This window comes from Cavia porcellus, unplaced genomic scaffold (assembly GCF_034190915.1).
Source record: "Cavia porcellus strain 051 isolate PalLab524CR breed Dunkin Hartley unplaced genomic scaffold, mCavPor4.1 scaffold_16, whole genome shotgun sequence".
Taxonomy (NCBI): domain Eukaryota; kingdom Metazoa; phylum Chordata; class Mammalia; order Rodentia; family Caviidae; genus Cavia; species Cavia porcellus.
Window position 1 is genome coordinate 8,400,345 of NW_026947499.1, and position 18,028 is coordinate 8,418,372.

General features: G+C 55.1%; 1 protein-coding gene across 7 annotated transcripts in view; it reads right to left on the bottom strand.

Annotated features, from left to right (window-relative positions):
* P2rx7 (purinergic receptor P2X 7) overlaps nucleotides 1-18,028 on the bottom strand; it is a 36,532-nt gene that overhangs the window by 5,604 nt on the left and 12,900 nt on the right. For all 7 annotated transcript variants that reach the window (XM_063225360.1, XM_063225358.1, XM_063225363.1 and 4 more), the window contains 10 exon segments: nucleotides 14,772-14,937; nucleotides 13,690-13,758; nucleotides 10,579-10,651; nucleotides 8,922-9,018; nucleotides 5,739-5,819; nucleotides 5,116-5,245; nucleotides 4,178-4,314; nucleotides 1,058-1,148; nucleotides 819-884; nucleotides 382-531 (listed from right to left, as the gene is read on the bottom strand). In XM_063225360.1, coding sequence (XP_063081430.1) covers nucleotides 382-531; nucleotides 819-884; nucleotides 1,058-1,148; nucleotides 4,178-4,314; nucleotides 5,116-5,245; nucleotides 5,739-5,819; nucleotides 8,922-9,018; nucleotides 10,579-10,651; nucleotides 13,690-13,758; nucleotides 14,772-14,937 — 1,060 coding nt within the window.

Sequence of the window (18,028 nt, forward strand, 5' to 3'; positions counted from 1 at the left end):
ACCGCAGCGCACGACCCATCTACAGGGGATTCGTCCCTGCCGAATGCTTCCCTGACGTCCTCTTGCTAATGTTTTTTTTTCCATCTGTACCAACTTAAAAATGACAGATGCAACCAGCCCTGGGGCACACACATTTATCTTCCTCGAATATCTTGTGCCTCTCTCTCCCTCTCTCCCCATCCCTTTCCCTCTGTATTTCGTTTTTGGTTTTGAGGCGGGGTCTCCCTATGCAGTTCAGGCTGGCCTTGAACTCGCAGCGATCCTCCTGCCTCAGCCTCCAGGGTGCTGGGATTACAGGCGTACCCCATCATGGCCTGCTCGTCCTGCTCTCCGGCCGCGATCTGGCCGCGTTTCCCAGCCGTCCCGCAGGCTCCCGCTTACCGGCTTGGGCTCCACCGTGGCCTGGCACTTCTTGCGGTAATAGTATTCGTTGGCGGCGCAGGGTTTGCAGCACGGGCACCAGGGGTAGACGTGCGACCGACAGAGGGCGCTCGAGTAGGTGTTGATGAGAAAGTCGATGAACACGGTGGCCTGGGGGAACCCCGTTGTCACGTGTATTTTTTTTGCCTCTGCAGGACTGGTGGGGGGTCCAACCCGGGGTGCTCTATCTCTGAGCTACACCTCTGGATCCTCCCTTTTTTTCTTGCCTTTTTTTCTTTTTCTTTTTTTAATTTTGAGACAGGTCTTGGTCCCAAGTTAGCCTCAAATTTGAGGCGACCCTCCTGTCTCAGCCTCCCCGAGTGCTGGGATTACAGGTGTGCGGCATCACACCTGGCTTTCCTATCCTTTTCTTAAAGCGGGGAAAGAGAATCTCTTACCAGGCCAAAGTAGGAAAGGGTGGATCCGATGTACACGATCAGACTGATGATGTCAAATTTTCCTCCCTGGGAGCAGAGCGGAGGAGTCACCGAGCTGACCTCGGAGCCCGTCCGTCTGTCCCCCGGCCAGCTGTCGGCCCAGCAGGAGGCAGAGCCTTGGGCTTGCTCAGCCCACAGAGGCCACGGTCTGCGCTGTGGCTGTCTCCTGTGCCTGCCCCCAGGCCGGACCGCAGACTCACCGTGCCGAACACCAGGATGTCAAAGCGGACTCCGAAGACTTTGATCAGGGTGCGTTTCTCCACGTTGTTCTCGCGGTAGTACTTGGCGTACCTGCGGGGGGAGGATGCGTCCCTACCGCGCTCTCTTAGAGAAGAGCGCTGATGTTTCACGGAAAGAAAAACCCAGGCAGCCATCGATCGCCCCGCCTTCCTGTCTGCCTTTCAGGTGGCTGGCCCAGCTGGTGGGACGGCTGGGGCCGTCACGCGTGGGACCGTCACGCGTGCACCACCAGTGCTGCAAGCCGCCTGGCAGCCAGGCAGATGGATTATGGCTCTGTTGTGAACCTGTTGGATTAAAACGATCCGGCTGGGTGTGGTGGCTCACGCCTGTCATCCCAGCACTCAGGAGGCTGAGGCAGGAGGAAGTTCGAGGCCAGCCCGGGCTACACAGTGCATTCAAGGCCAGCCTGAACTGCATAGTGAGACCCTGACCCAAAAAGACAGAAGAAAAAACAAGAACTGTGCAGAATTGTTTGTTACCCTGGCCGCCCTCAGGGTCTCCCCAACCTGCCTTGCTTCCTGCACAAATCACAGATCACTTCCGGTCCTCTGCCCTTTGTCTCCTGCCTCTTGACCAAGCTGCTGCTCCCCCATCGCCCTGCAAGGTGCAGCCTGCTGGTATATCTTGGGAAACATCTGCCACAATTCTGCTTTCTGTGTCACCAACTTCAGTTTGCCTGTATTTTTCTTTTCTTTTTGAGACAGAGTCTCACTATGTAGCTCAGGCTGACCTTGAACTCATGGCAGTCCTCCTGCCTCAGCCTCCCGAGTGCTGGGATCACACATGCTTGATTTTCTTTGTCTCATTGAATTGCCTCAAAAATTAAGACCCAACATAAATCACAGCCCAAGCAGGCACTCCCATCGGTGCTCTAGCCAGGAAGAGTATGTTTTCCTTTTTATAAATAATTAGGGAGACTTAAACCATCTGCTTCATGATGCTATGGCCCACCCCCTCACAATCATTTCACCTCTTTTCTCCCCAAGTTATGCAGAACCTACTTGCAGGTGGAGGAGGGGAGGAAACAGAAGACAGATTTTCTGCTGACATAGTACAAACATCCAAAAGTCTTCTTGTTAAAAGTCTGACCCTGAGACGAGGTAGATCTCAGGCACCCGAATGCCTGTTCCCAGACAGCAGGGTTTCAGTCTTTTTCACTGCGTTATCCTGGCCTCAGATGGCGCCTCCTTTTGAGGCTCTGTGGCACTGTTTAGAGCACACAGGCAGGGAGTAGATTTGCCTGGCAGGGTTACCATGGTGCATTGCGTACTCGGATCTGATTCCAGTGGTTCTAACACTAAGGGCAAGAATTCCCTGTGCAGACTGTGTTCAAAGGGTGAGCTCCTTGGTGCACGCCTGTCATCCCAGTACTCGGGAGGCTGAAGCAGGAGAATCACTGGAAGTTGGAGACCAGACTGAGCTACATAGTTCAAGGCTCACCTGGACTAATAGTGAGACCTTGTCTCAAAAAACAAAACAAAGGACAAACCAAAACGCCAGGGTCTGAACCCCAGGGTGTTTTCAGGAGGTCCTAGATATTGCTAGGAACCTGCATTTCCAGGAAAGGGCTGGCAGGCAGTGGCCCATACTCACCAGAACACGGCCCTGTGTGCTTTTGCAAACTCTACTGGGTCAGACAGTGGCCCCCAAAGAGCTACGCCTGAATCTCGACCACAGGACCTGTGCACAGGGCCTTGTTTTGAATTAGGTTTCTTGGATGCAGGGCAGCTTTTCTTTTCTTGTCTTGTCTTTTTTCCTTTTTTGGTACCAAAGATCAGACTCACAATCTCCTGTTTACCGGGCAAGCACTTATGCCACTGAGCTAAATCCCCAGCCCCTACATGCAGGTTTTCAAAATGCACTATCTAGCTGGGCATGGTGGCTCTCACCTGTAATCCCAGCACTCAGGAGGCTGAGGCAGGAGGACTGTTACGAGTTCGAGACCAGCCTGGGCTACAAAGTGAGCTCAAAGCCAGCCTGAACTGTATAGAGAGACTTTGTCTCAAAAAGACAAAAAAAAAAAAAAAATCAAGATGCGCTGTCTTGGGTTAGGAGAGCTCCAAAGCCCTGGGACTGTGTCGGTATCCAACAGATGGGAATTTCAGGCCAAGAAACACAAGGAGGTCCCCCCAAGGAAGAAGTGGGTCCCACAGCTCACCCTGGGGGGTAGGCTTGTCAGGTCTCATCACAGAAAAGCATTATCAGGATGTGTCGTGAGAGGCATGGGCAGATGAGGCAGAGCAAGTCGGGGAGCTGAAGGGCTCGCAGCCTGGAGAGGACCAGGCTGGATCATTCACAAAAACAATGACACCAAAACCTGGCCAGCGATACACGTCCGCAGGACAGTGCTGCCGGGACAACTGCAGGCTTACACCATCCCCGGGGGGCTCCTGCAGGCCGCACTCGCAGGGCTTCCCTGAGCTCATTCCTGAGGCAGAGGATCGGCCAGGGAATAGCCCAGTGCCCACGGGGAACCGCACACCGGGTACTTCAGCTCCTAGGCCAGCATGGACGGAATCACACGGGGGAGCGGGCACGGGAGGAGGCGCCACAGGGCAAGAGCAGAATGCACAGCAGTTTACGGTTTTGAATACAAGTACGCTAAACAAAAACCCTGGAGATCAAAACAGCACTGTAGGTTAAGCCGGGCTCTCACTGTACAGTCCAAGTTGGCCTTAAACTCACAGTGACCCTCCCGCCTCAGCCTCCTGTGTGCTGGGATTTACAGGCCTGCACCACTGTGCCAGGTAAGCAAATTTTCAGTTATGGAGGTCGGAATGAGAACATCTTGAGGAAAAAGGGGCAGAGTGTGTTTTGGGATCAGGAGGAGCAGGGTTAGAATTTAGGACTCTTAGTGGTGAGCCTTGGGCCAGTCATTTACCCTTTCCCAGCATAGACCAGCAGCGCTCGAGGCTACCGCCCAGGGTGGCAGGAGGCTGGGGAGGGTTGTGAAAACCCCCCTTAGTGGAGGACGCCAAAGTGATCCTCCTGACGGCAGCCCGGGGTGCTGTTCCGCCACGCCTGGCCCCCAACCCCAGCCCGGCCAGCTGCTCAGCAAGTCTGGGCCCGAGAGCTGCTACCTGAAGTTGTAGCCGGGTACAAGGATCTCCTCGACGGACTTGTCATCCAGGCGCCGGAAGCTGTACTTGGGGCGGCAGTGATGCGACCACTTGTCCAGGTTGCAGTCCCAGTTGATCTCGATGCCCATGATTCCTCCCTGGGGTTTGGGGGGCATCAAGAGACGCTCTGTGCGCTGCTGGGTGTGGGCACCGCGGCACAGTGACACACACAGGAAGGGCTCGAGTTCAGGGGTCCAGTGCTGGCCAAGGGTTTCAGAGCCTGACTGTGAGCTGCGGTGCCAGCTATATAGGGCACAGCACTGTTAGACTTCTGTTGCTGTGGTAGAGATGGGGTCTCGCTGTATCATTCAGGCCGGCCTCAAACGCACAGCGATCCTCCCGCCTCAGCCTCCCGAGTGCTGGGATTACTGGTGTGCACCACCACGCCTGGCTCCTTAGATTTATTTCTAGAATAATCCAACAGGTCATTCCTGCACTCAAACCATTTCTGCACTCCAGTCTGTAGCGTCCCCAGTAAAGAGTAAGTAGAAACGTGTCTGTTTCTTAGCTCTGTTTTCTCTCTTAATACTCCACAGTTAAGGAAGGCGCCTGCAGTGTGAAAGAAGGGGTCTAGAGCTGGGAGACTATCGTGGGTCACCTCGGGGGGCCTAAGCGCCCCTCTTAGAATGCTCGTGTCTTGAAGACAGGAGAAGGCAGTGGGGACTCTGACCCGAATAAGTCACTGTGCCCGCTGAAGCAAGATGCCCCAGTGCCAGCTTTATAAACGGAGGAAGGGCTACAAACCAAGAAATAGAAGGAGCTGGGCCCTAGAGCACACTCCCGTAATCCCAGCTACTCAGGAGGCTGAGGCAGGAGGATCGCTGAGAGTGCGAGGCCAGGTTTATTAGCCCCTCCATGCCCCTGAGCCTAGGACCCGGTGGTGGCAGGGCCCTGCCCACCTGGACGGCCACGTCTGAGAAGTTGTCCCCCGCCTCCTGGAAGATGTCTCCTAGCCGGAAAATGGGACACTCAGGATTCTTCGTCTTGTGAAAGGTACACGAGGCGTTCAGGCCAGGCAGGATGTTCCTCCTGGGGGCATTGAAAGACAGACAGACACCACACTGGGTGACCTCTGCCTCCCTGGGGACCCCAGTGGACTATCCCATTGCACTGTGACAGGGTTAATCTGTGACCAGCAGTGCACATGAGGGACAGGACATCATGGGCGAAGACTGGCTCCTGTCTTGGTTCCTCTTGTCCTGTTCTGGGCCCCTTGCTCTAGGGAAGCCGGCCACCATGTCCTAAGTACACTTAGACACCTTCCTGCCACCATGTGGGAGAGCCCGGAGAGGATTCCCTGCCTTCCTAGAGTGTGGGGGTGACTTCAACCCTGCAGACAGCTGGATGATGACCTACACAACCCCAAGCCAGAGCCACCTGGCAGAGATATTCCCCCTGACTCACGGAAATTACGGGCAAGACAAGAAGTATTCCTTTTTCAGGGCTCCACAGGCTTGGGATCATTTGTTACGCAGCACAGGGGACTGACTGACTGATACAGCCAGGCACTCCGGGCACTTACGTGGTGTAGTTGTGGCCAGGGAAGTGGACGTTGTTCTTGATGAGCACTGTTAAGTTTTCAGCACTGCTCAGGATTGCGGGCCTGGGGGAGAGGAGTGGGGTTCAGTGACTGCTGGACCTGGATGGGTCAGTCCAGCGGGCTAAGGGACAGAGGCTTCCAAGCTTCTGGCTTTGGGATAAGAGAAGAGAAATGGGCATGCCAACAGTGGACAAGAGCCTCCAAATTCTCCATAAAGCCTCTGTCCGTTCCAAGAAGAATCAGTTTCTGTCTGTGTCTCTGTCATGCTAGGGTCTGAGCCCAAGGCCTTCCCACTGAAGTACACCCCCAGTCCTGTTTTTGTTTTTTATTTTGAGGTGGGGTCTTGTTAAATCTCTCAGCTGTCCAGGCTGGGCTCGAACTTGTGATCCTCCTGCCTCAGCCTCTCAGAGCGCTTGCCTTAAAGACTCGTGTCAGGGTTTCTCCCTTCTTGAGATTCAGTGACATTTACAGCGTCCTTTTGTCCTTTTTGATGTACTGTGTGTTTAGATGTGTGCAGAGCTTTGTGGACGGATATTTAATAACCTGCCCTCTAGGGGCGCGATGATGGGAACTGCAGAGCTTGTGGGTCACTGTGGCTGGCTTCCCCCTGCCCGGGGACATCCGCTGTTGCCAGCGCGGCGGTCCCTGCCCATGGCTTTCCCAGGGGGCCTGTGGCTCCGCGGGGCTGGGATGGTGACCCCCTGCTCCTGGCACTGCCAGCCGTTGGCACCGAGGCCGCAGCGAGGTGACAGTGTGCATCCTTCCCGAGAGGCCTGTGTGTCCCACGGGGCTGCGTGAGTCAGGGGAGCGCAGGCCCCGGGCTGCAGCAGGGCCACCGTCTTGTCCCTCTGTGGACTCGGCAGGTGTTTACGGTACCGAGCAGGGAGCTGGGCACCGGGGACAGGGACAAGCGGACAGTCAGTGTTTCTGCTCTTTTGCAGCTGACGGTCTACGACTGAGGCAGCCGACCGGCGGGGGCTGAGAGCTACAGCCGGCACCAGCTGCCCAGCGTGCCAGGCGGCACAGGAAGGGACGGGGGTTTTGGAAGCGTCGCTGAGAACGGCCCGCCCTCTACCCCAGAACTGGCTTAGCCCGGCTCTGGCTCCGTGCTGTCATGAACACGGTCACCTTTGCCTATCCACTGCCTGTCCCCCTCCGGTGACACGGCCTCAGTTTCCGCTCTGTGGAGACTCTCTGCCCCTCTCCCTCCAGAGCATGGGTGGGGACAACCCCACTTCCGGTCCATCCGTGGGCTCAGCCCCGGGGCTGGCTGGGCGGTGCGGTCATTTCCTTGGTCATAGGGATTGAGTCACTGGTGGTCCTGTGACTTCATCCAGGGGAACATTCTAGCATTTGTGTGTGTGTGTGTGTGTGTGTGTGTGTGTGTGTGTGTGTGTGAACAATTAGGAAAGGGAAATTACAGGAGGGGTAGCCCTGTAGTTCTGCGGGCCACAGTGTAAGGAAAGCCAAGCTGGAAGGAAGAAGGAAGGAGGAGGAGAGAGTCTTCCTGCTGTCATTTGGAGCCTGGGTCAAGCCTTGCCTGAAGCCAGAATTCTGGGTGCCTCTTTTGCTGGTGCACTGATGCCCTGTCCTTCAGGAGCCAGTGCAAGTTGGATTTCTGTTATGTATTTATAGCAATGTCTGCCACATGTGGGGCACACCAGGCCCCACCTGGGCAGTCCTCTAAGAACTAGGAGCTTACACCCTTATTCCTCCTGCGGGACATTCATGGCTTTCTGTTTGGAAGTGCAGCTCTCTCTGTGTGTGTCTTCTCTGCTTATGAGGCTACAAGAGCCTTTAGACCTGCTATGTGCTGGGGACTCTTCATTTTTACAGGAGTCCTCACATTTACAATAAATATCTAATGCCTGCTACATAGTGCTGGGTTTGTTGAGTGAATAATGAACCATCTTAGCTCATTCATACAGCAGCCCTGGAAGCCGACTGTCAGGGGTTGAGGGCCCCAAGTTAGGTCACCGTGCAGCCTAGGACCAGGCACTGGGAGCTGTGTGACATTGTCTCATGAGCAAGCTAGTGGCAGAGCAGAACCAAATGCCAGAGTCCATCAAGGGGTCCTTTGTCTTGAACCCAGAACCCCTGGGAGTGGGCTGCTGTGCCTCCCTTAGCATCGGCTCCTTCTGTGCCATTAACTTCTGTGACCTAGAAATGAACCTGGGCTGACACTCGAGGGCCAGGCAGGGGACACTGGCTCCCTGCTCGCTGGCACAGGGCGGGGCATCCTCTGTGGCACAGGCAGAGGGAGCTGTGCTGAGTTACTCTGGTGCAGCAGCCACTAGGTGTGCTCGAGGCCATTTCCATTTCAATTTAATTGAAATTTAAGATTTTCTCTAGGCAAACGACAGAGTTCAACTTGACCAGGCTTTAGATTGGGAGGAGATCTTGAGGACTGGACACTTGGCCTGCCAGCATGAGTACCACTGAGCTCTCTCTCCAGCACTGTGATTTACATCTTTCCCTCTAATAATTGAGGCATTCAGAGTCACTGGCTTCAAGTAAGGCTTGATCCAGCTGCTCAGTTGCAGTGGCCACATTTCAAGTACTCAGGAAGCACATGTAGCTGTCCTATTTTTTGAATGGCGTGAGTATGGAAGATCCCCACAGTTGCAAGAAGTTCTATTGGACAGTTCTAGGGGCAGACTGCATGAGTGTGTGTGTCTGTCTGTCTGTAAGCCAAGCATGTGATTTACTTGACAACACCTGACCAAGCACATCTCATTTAAACAGCCCCTCGGGGCAGGTGAAGTCAGCAGCCTGCGCGTCCCGTGGGCGCCTGAGGGAACCTCAGTCCTCCGCTCTCTCCTGCTTCCCTCCTCCTTCCTATCTCTCTCCTTCCTCCCTCCGTCCCTCCTCCCCGCCCTCTCACTCAGTATGGCACAGACTGGTCACAGCCTCTGCTGTGGCCATACAGGAGGGGTCTCGGGGTGCCCTGGACACCCAGGGGTGCTCATAGGAGCAGCCGGGTACCAGCTGGACATGTTAGCAGCAGGCACGGCCTCCTGGGGATGCTGGGGTGTGCCAAGTACCGTGCCTGCCACAGGGGTCCCCAGGCCAAGGAGACCCAGGACTCTGTGGTCACTGCCAAGGGCCCCTGTATTTCTCCCTCCTCCCAGCCCCGGGAGGCTGAGGCAGGAGGATGCGGCTCACCGGGGGGCCTCTATCACGGCCTCGACGGGACACCAGGCGGCGACTTCACAGGTCTTCGTGGTCCCGCTGTACACAACGCACCTGCCGGTCTGGATTCCTATGGGGGGGGGGACAGGGGTCCTGGACGTGAGCGGACTGTGGGGAGGAAATTCCCCAGAGGCCACCATGGACACCCTGGAAGCTGTCAGTCCCGGGGCCCCTGCTTTCCACTAACACATGCTGGACAAAGCAGGCAAACACAGAAAGCGTGAGAGAGAGAGAGAGAGAGAGAGAGAGAGAGAGTGTGTGTGTGTGTGTGTGTGTGTGTGTGTGTGTGTGTGTGGTATTGGGGGCACACTCACTACAGGGCCATCCACGGAGCAACCTCTTCAGCCCCTTTTCACATTTTTGAGACAGGGTCACACTAACGTGCCCAGGCTGGCCTTGAACTTGCAATTCTCCTGCCTCAGCCTCCCAAGTAGCTGAGATTACAGGCATGCACCACCACGTTTGGTAACAGTAAGCTTCTAGAAAGGGACCAGAGAGGGGAGAGCACAGAAAAACCTGCAGTCGGTTGACTTTTTTTTTTTTTTAACTGGAAAAGCTGCTAAGAGGGCGCGACTGTGACTCTTCTCGCCTGGCACTCGAGGACCAGGACCTGGCTTCTCCAGTGGCAGCTGGTCTCTCCCCAGCCAGGGGGGTAAGAAGCTGTGCGATGACCATGGGATGGCGCTCCGGGATGTCTGAGTGAGTGAGGTTTCATTAAATGGTGAGCCGTGTGGAAACGATCGCTATGCCAGCTTGGATATATATGTTTTAATGGTACAGAACGTGGAGTTCATTCGTGGTATGCGTGCACTGTAACCACTGGTGGTTTTGTAAATTTGTTTTGTTTCTGAGACAGGGTCTCACTACATAGTTCAGGCTGACCTTGAACTTGCAGTGATCCTCCTGCCTCAGCCTCCCGAGTGCTGGCATTATAGATGTGAACCACTATGCCCAGCAATATTGTTGTTGTGTGTCCTTTTTATTTTTCCTATGCCCTCCATCCCCCAATGCTGGCAACTGGACCCAAGCCCTCACACAGGCTGGGCAAGCGCTGTCCTGCTGAGCGACATCCCCGGCACTGAGCCATGTCTTTTTGAGTTAGAACATGAGATGAGGGCGCTCTCCAGGTAAATATGGGATCAAAGTCACACTCCTCTACTTTTGGGGAAATTTAGAACACTCAGAAGATGCAGTGTCTGAGTGGCACATTCCTGTAATCCCAGAACTTGGGAGGCTGAGGCAGGAGGATCGTTACAAATTCGAGACCAACTACAAAGTGAGCCTGAACTGCACAGTGAGACCCTGTCTCAAAAAAGGCAAAAAAAAAAAAGAAGAAGAAGAAGAAGAAGATACAATGGGCCAAGAGGTGATTTTCTACGGTTTTGACCTGACCATGCCGGGGCTGGAGGAACATCTCTTCCTAGGACACTGGGGGTTACATGCAAGGGCACAGCTGGCCTGCTGGGGACGGAGCCAGGGCATGGGGCAGACGCAGGCTTGGCTGAGATTTGGTGGTAGAGGAGGAGGGCAGCTGAGGGCCAGAGGCCGAGGATGGGAACCAGGTGATGTGAATGCCACCAAGGTGCCAGGCCAGCCCCAGACTGGGGCTCAGGGACAGAGGCAACGGTACCTTTGCTTTTCGGGTCCCTCCACCCCTTCTTACAGCCCCGGTCGGAGGAGCAGCGCGTCCTGGGCGTGGGGTACTGTGGAGAAAGACAGGGCAGCCAGAATGAGTGAGGGTGTCACCAAGACGTGGGGACCCTGACATCCACGTCCCCACAACAAGACCTGTACACCAGTTACTCACAGCTTCATGACTCATGGCCACCAGAATGCAGAAACAGACCAAATGGGGTCCACCACGGGATGAGGGACAGACGCAGCCCGGCACGGGCTTACACTGTCACCTGCCTGTCATGGCCGAGTGTTGGAAACACCGCGCTGGGTAAAAGAAGCCAGTCACAAAAGGCTACTTCCTGTGTGAGACTGTTCCTAGGAAATGTCCCAAAAAAGGCAAAGCCCGGGGACAGAAAGCGGAGAGCGCTTGGCAGGAGCTGGGGGAAGGAGGGGAGATGGACGAGGTTTCTTCCCGTGACCATGGAAATGTCCTGGAAGGAGAGGGCGGCGACGGGGACGCCAGGCAGAGACTAAACACCCCGCGCTGGGCACTTCAGTGCCAGGCTTTTATGGTCCCTGAATCACATCTTGGTAAAAAAGAAAAGTAAACAACCCTGGCCGCTGGCCCTCGGGGCCTAGGGGTGGCAGGAGCAGGCGGCCCAGTGGCTGCAGGGCCCAGGATGTGACAGGGGCGGGGAAGTCAATCAGGGACATCAGCTGGCCGGGACAGCGAGGGGCAGCAGCCGGCACTGTCTCCCAGCCGAGGACACCAGGCCAGCGTCTTCGCAGGCCAGCGGGACAGCTTGGCCCTCGCAGGTGTGACCGGCGCTCTCTGGGGAGCAGGTTCCCTGGCCGCCTCGGGAATCGAGCGTGATGACACCGGTGTTATAAACGCCACTGTGCCCCAGGGCCTTGACAGACACACAGGGCAAGGACCCGGGTCTCCTGAGAGCAGCGCCCTTTTCTGGCTAAGTGGCTTCCCTCAGCCTCCTCCGTGTCCTTCTCTGTAACAGCGAGGCCAACTCTGTTTCTCCTCATCTTCAAACTCACGTTTTTTTTCTTCTTCCCAGATTGTCCACCTTCTGTCACGCACCAGGCCTGGCTTTCCTCTCCTTTGAGCCCCTTCGAATGAGACTATGAACCCTTGGACCGCAAGGACTGTAGCTTTGTGACCAGACTGCCTGCCTGACACACACACCTAGTAATGTTCTGTTTTGTTATTGGAGACGGGCTCCTGCTATGTAATTCAGGCCGACCTTGAATTCAACTGGGTAGCCCAGGCTGACTTGGAACTCATGATGATCCTCCTGCCTCAGCCTCCTCAGGGCTGGGATTACAGGTGCGTGCCACCACTCCCGGTTACAGACAAGCAGTATTCTTGGCAAACATGAAAGGAATGGAGAATGAATGAATGAATGGTCATTTACTGTGGGTCATGGGCAGTTTTCAGTATCAGTTGGAAGGAACTCGTAGGAAAAGCCAAACTAATTCTATTTTCCGCTCCAAGAGACATTCTAAAATTATAAGAGAAACACTGGTTCTGTTTTCTTCTTCTCGCTTGGGCTTTTCACATGGACTAAGGGTGGCCATGAGCTCTTGGTTGCCCTGCCCGAGGAGAAAGAGAGTGTTTCCTCCTGTGACGCTGGGCCGTGCTGTGACACAGGCTGGACCTCAGGCCACAGAAAGGACCTAAGCTCTGACCTAAGCCTTCCAAGGCCTGGAGCCTCTGCCATTTGGCCTTGGGGACCCTGTGCTGGCATTCGGAGTCTGGAGACAGCATGTGGACAGATCCCACAGGGAGGAAGCCTCTGGAAAGCTCCAGGAGGAAAGAGCCTGACTGTCCCCGTAAGAGCCTCCACATGGCATTGGCACCATGTGACACAGGTGTCACAAGAGACCTCAAGCAAAACGGATAGCAGATCCGCTGGCTATTCAAAGCCCACCAGGTCCATCTTGGCATCCAGCTAGGGCCTGGCCGTATTTACTGTGTGAGCGGCCATCACAGGCATCTGCTTGAGTTTTGCAGTGACCCTCAGAGCTAGGCTGTTAGTGTCTCTTTTGCAGGGAAAGCCACCTCCTCGAAGTCTTCAAGCAGATAAGCAAAGTGTGGAGTCCTTAGCAGCCTGGCTCTTCACCTCTGGCTGTCGCTGCTCTGCTCCTCGAGAGCCTCGGTCGCTTGGCAGGTATCTATGTGTGTATATCAGGGTGGCGTGCGGAGAGGGGACACGGGAGAGCGGGGAACCCCCATCGGGTTACACAGGGAACTGCTGCCCACTCAACTGAGGGTCCATGCTGTGGAGGGAGACAAGGGCTCCCTTCAGGGGGAGAGGCCATCAGAAGGCCTGCTGGGCTGTGAGTTTCGGTCACAGTTGACAACAGTTGTAGCATGATAGTATTTTTCTTCTTCTTCTTCTTTTTTTGTCTTTTTCCTTTTTATCAGTACCAGGGATCGAACTCCCGACTGCCTGCTTGCAAGGCAGGTGCTTATGCCACTGAGCTAAATTCCCAGCCCCAGGACAGTATTTTTGTAGGTTTTGTCTTTCTTTTTTTGGTACCGGGGATTGAACTCAGGACCTCATGCTCGCCAGGCAGGGGCTTGTGCCGTTGAGCTAAATCCCAGCTCCCAGGAGAGCACTTTGACACCAAACTCCTGAAGCCTTGGTAAATGAGGTCTTGTTACCAGAGGGGCCAGGCTGCACAGGTGTCACCTGAGGGGCTGGGGGATCCTGGCACCCACACACAGGGACAGAGGGAAACTTCACATGCATAGCCGGGAGGACCGTGAAGGTCAGCTGGAGAAAAAAGCATCCAGGAAGAGGCAGGGAGGTCAAGAGTAGAGTCCGGAGGGGAAAACCTCACGGTGGCCCTGGGACCACCCACACCTCACAGAGAGACGGTGTGAGGGGCCGAGTGAGTGGGAGGAGAAGCCCTGGACAGGACCAGGACGCCGCCTGGCTCCTCCTCTGGCAGCTGTGTGACCCTGGGGAAGTCACTTAACCTCTCTGAGCCTGTGAAATGGGGCTGCTCAGGCTGCCACCCCCTGCAGGTGTGGAGGGCGCTGGTGAAATGCCAGCCCGGCCCCGGCCCTGTCCTCCTTTCCGATGGCCCGTGGTGGCCCCCTTACCTCAGGGCACAGCCCCCGTTCCTGGCCCTCTGTCTGGAGATAGTTTGTCATCACGAAGAAGGAGTTTCCCTGCAGAGAGAGAGGAGGCACTCAGGAGGCCCTGGCGATGGAGCCACCTACTCCTGACCCCGCAGCTCGCCAAGTGCCCAGGGTGGGGTGGGGGAACCCGAACCCCTCTGTGCTTTCTCTTGAGCAGCCAAGAAACTGGGGTCGGTGGCAGCCAACTCGCTCAGAGCTGCCCGTGTCACCTCGCTGGGCCCAGGGAAGCAGGGGACCCACATGTCCCTCCCCAATCCGAGACAGGCAAATGGCATTGCACTGCAACCCTGGGAACCCAGCGAGCCACGGGTTGAGTTTGGGGGGGCACCATAGGGCGCTGTCCAGATTTCAGGACCCAATGAATCGGCACCGGGGCCTCCTCTGCCTGCAGGGCCAGTTTAATGAGCCGCTGCTGGAAACCAGCAGGGTGGTGGCTGCTCCTGTGGCTTTGTGCAGGCTTCCAGCACCCGCCCCAGCTGCAAACCCTTGTCCCTCCCGCCCACACCTGTTCCTCGGCTCTTAATTACCCCCCCCTTTTGTGACTGCTTTCACTTTCTCTGCCTGCCAAGCTGAGCGGTCACACGCCTGTCCCCCGAGGCCACACCTTCTCTCTCACCCACATCCTTCCGTCATGGTAAATACATGCACCAGGGACCGTGCCCCAGGGACCTCGGGGTGATGAGAGGTCATGTGGAGGGCTGGCACTGGCAGATGGCAAGTCTGTCGCCCTCCTTGAACCCGGGCAGATGCCGCTGGCTGGCGTGGTGGCTTCCATCCAGCCGTGTTCACCGCGAGTGTGAGCTGACCGAGCCGTGTTGAATCGCGCCAGGACACACTGCTATTTTGGGACCAGCTAGGACAGCTAGGTCTGGCCCACTTTGGCAGTTTTTTAGGTTTTCTCGGTTGGGATTTTCACAGAGCTTTTTAAATAGGGCCAGCATTTTCCAGAGTGAGCCTCTGAGTCCCGGGGGGGAGAGGGCAGGGCCCTGGGGCCGGTGGCCAAGGCCCAGGCCCGAGCCCGGGAGGAAGGGGTGGGCGCTCACCTGCAGGGGTAAGGTGTAATCTGCGGTGTCCAAGACCTTCTGCACCGACCTCCTCACTCCGCCCACCACCTCCTCCGTCACCTCGGCCATGCCCTTCACCTTGGAGTGCACCGAGCTGATGACCGGCTCCTTCCGCTGGTACATCTTGTCTGTCACCAGTGCGAAGCTAAGTGGGAGACACAGACAAACATCGACCACTTGTTTTCTAGAGGGAGGTGGAAGGTGGGCTTCTCTCAGTCCCTAGCTGTGCTTCTGTGTGGCTCATTTCCTTCTCCAGCAAACAGGAGCAAAAAACAGAGCCCTTGCCTGCCCCAGGGGCTTCAGAGGATTAAATGAGATACGCGTGCAAATTCCTTAGCATAGTACCAGCTATGGGGCGAGCACATGGCGAGGGAAAGCCATCGCCCCCGGTGCTAGCTTTAATATTACCTCATGTACATTCTGCTTTTTGTTTGTTTTGAGACAGGGTCTTGTTATGTAGCCCAGGCTGGCCTCGAACTCTCGGCAATTCTCCTGCCTCGGCCTCCTGAGTGCTATAATTACAGGGGTTGCATCGCCACGTCCGGCTGCATTCCACTTTTAGAACAGTTTCTCAAATAACCGAGCCCCACTCTGGGTCAGCACTGCTTCTGTATCCTGAGGCTCAGAAACTCACAGGCCCGTTCCCATCTCCCCAAGTCTGGCGGGTCAGTCACCCGCTTCTCAGAAGCGCTCAGCTGCTGTATGAATGATACTGACGCCAGCGGCGCCAAGCGAGCTCCAAGCTCCTCTCCTTTACTTCCCACGGCAACAGTGAGACAGGGACTGGGCCATTGCTCTTGCAGACAGGTGAATGGTCTGAGTGGTGAAGGAGGCTGCCCCGGGCCTCACACAGATTGACGGTGGCACAACCAAGGTCCTTGACTTGTCCACCTGTTGACCCTGTTCATGCCCAACACGGCTCTGCTTCTACTCCTGCCCTATGGTCAGCTCACTCACTCTTCCTACTTCCTTGAGTGTATGCGTGAAAATTAGTACAGGGGAGGAAAAAAGTAGGATTAATAATGAAAGATGGCAGCCAGGTGTGGTGGCACATTCCTGTCATGCAAGCACTCGGGAGGCTGAGGCAGGAGGATCACGGTGAGTTCCAGGCCAGCCTGAACTACACAGCGAGACCTTGTCTCAACAAACAAACAGAAAAAGAATTGTAGCTCTCTAGTTCCCTCCTGGAGGGAGCTCCAGACTCTGGGTGGTCACCCGGACACCACTGTGTGTTCTTCCAGGGGACGCCAGTGCAGAGGCAGCGGTGGCAGCCGTGGGGAGCTGAGCATCTTTAGGACCAATGCACTCACACTCCTAGGGGCCTGCCTGTGAGCATCTGTCCTCCGAGGCTCACGGGATGTGTACACAGCGTGCTTGGGAGAGGGAGAAATGGAGATGTGAATGCTGGGCACACTGGTACATTTGTACAGTGGGGGCTCTGTGGCTGTGCAAATGAGCGGACCAAAGCCAGCAACAGAGAGTCCTAGGGCTGTGCATAGAGCTGCTACTGCTGCTGGGCAGAAGGTTAAAGAAACCCAAAGCAGCGCTGCATACCACACGAATACTTGGGCAAAAAGTTTACAGCAGCGCTGTTCATCACAGGTGAAATGGGAAAATCACCAGTGTTCACCAGGAGACGGCTGCACAGCCAGAGAGTGTCCTGTCCGTGAAACGCAGCATTGCTCAGCCATGCTGAGGAAATACTGACCATCAAAACGAGGGTATGCCTTGAAAATGCTGTGTCTGCTGAGTGACAGAAGGCGGACCCAGAGCCACATTCACACAAGACACCAGGATGGAGAACTGCGCGGGGACAGGGACAGACTCGGGGAGTAACGGCTGGGCGGGGGATTTCCTTTCAGGGTAGAACTGTTTTAGAACAAGGTGGAGGCAGCTGCTGCAAACACTGTGAATGTTCTAAATGTCACTGAGGAGTCGCTTTAAAGTGGTTTTATGTTACGTGAATTTCACCTCCATAAAGAAAGGTAAACATATACATACTTACAGACATAGGCATTTGTCTATAAAAATATCAGCACAGGGAACGACAAACATCAAATTCAGGATGATGCTTCTGAGGAGTGACATGAGGGTGGCTTTGCAGGGAACAAAACTGGATTAGTAACATTTATTATTTCTTCTCTTCCTCCTCCTCCTCTTCCTCGTCCTCCTCCTCAACCTCCTCCTCCTCCTAATATTAGAGGTTGAACCCAGGGCTTTTGCACTGAGCTACAATGAGCCCTTTGTACTTATTTTTATTTTAGGACAGGGTCTTGCTATGTCATTAAGTTGCCTGAGCTCAAATTCGTAGTTTTCCTGCCTCAGCCTCCCAGAGTGCTGGCATTACAGGTGTTCACCACCATGCCCAGAAGTAATGTTGTAGTTCTTAAACCGCATGCTGGTATATGAGATTTACATAATTCATGATACATTTTAGCATTTCTGAAATTCATTTAAAGAGACTGTCAAGTTCAGGCATATAGCTCAATGGCATAAGCAGCTGCCTGGCAAGCGCGAGGTTATGAGTTTGATCCCTTGGTACCAAAAAAACTCAAGAAATGTTGGTTAGGGACCCAATCAATATGTGTGATGCCATGCTATTAAATGGAACTTTGTACACATCTACGTGTTAGGGTAAACCAAGGCACAATTTGAGACCAATGAGGCAGGCAGTTTTGTTTTTTTTTTTTTTTCTCTTTTTATGGTGCTGGGGATTGAACTCAGGACCTTGTGCTTGCCAGGCAGGCACTTATGCCACTGAGCTAAATCTCCAGCCCTGGCAGAGTTTAACAAAAGTGTGAGGATTTACCGCAGATCGGGTGCAGGCAGCCAGGCCAAGGGTGAAAAGACCACTGGGCGCGAGCAAGGGGTGAGAGCGTGTTTACAGGGGGGTGTAGGTAGGGGAAGGGAGCGTTGCTGAGGGGATGCAAAATTTTGGGTCTCTGAGTAGGGGGGTAGGGGCTGGCTGCTAGCACATCGGGGGTTCAGGGGTGCTGACACGGCTCTTATTTTTTGCCGAGCCAGCTCTCTGCAGCTTGAGCTTCCTGTTGACCGCCCCCCTCCCACGGGTGTGAATAACAGTTGCCCTCCGGGAGCTTTCTCTCCTCGCTGGCCCGGGTTCTCTGTGGTAACATTAGTTCAATAATACATCCCACCCCAGCCTCACGATAGCTCCACAAAACATGGATGCTCTGTGAGTCGCTACTGCCACATTTTCCCGTCTCTTCCATTTGGGA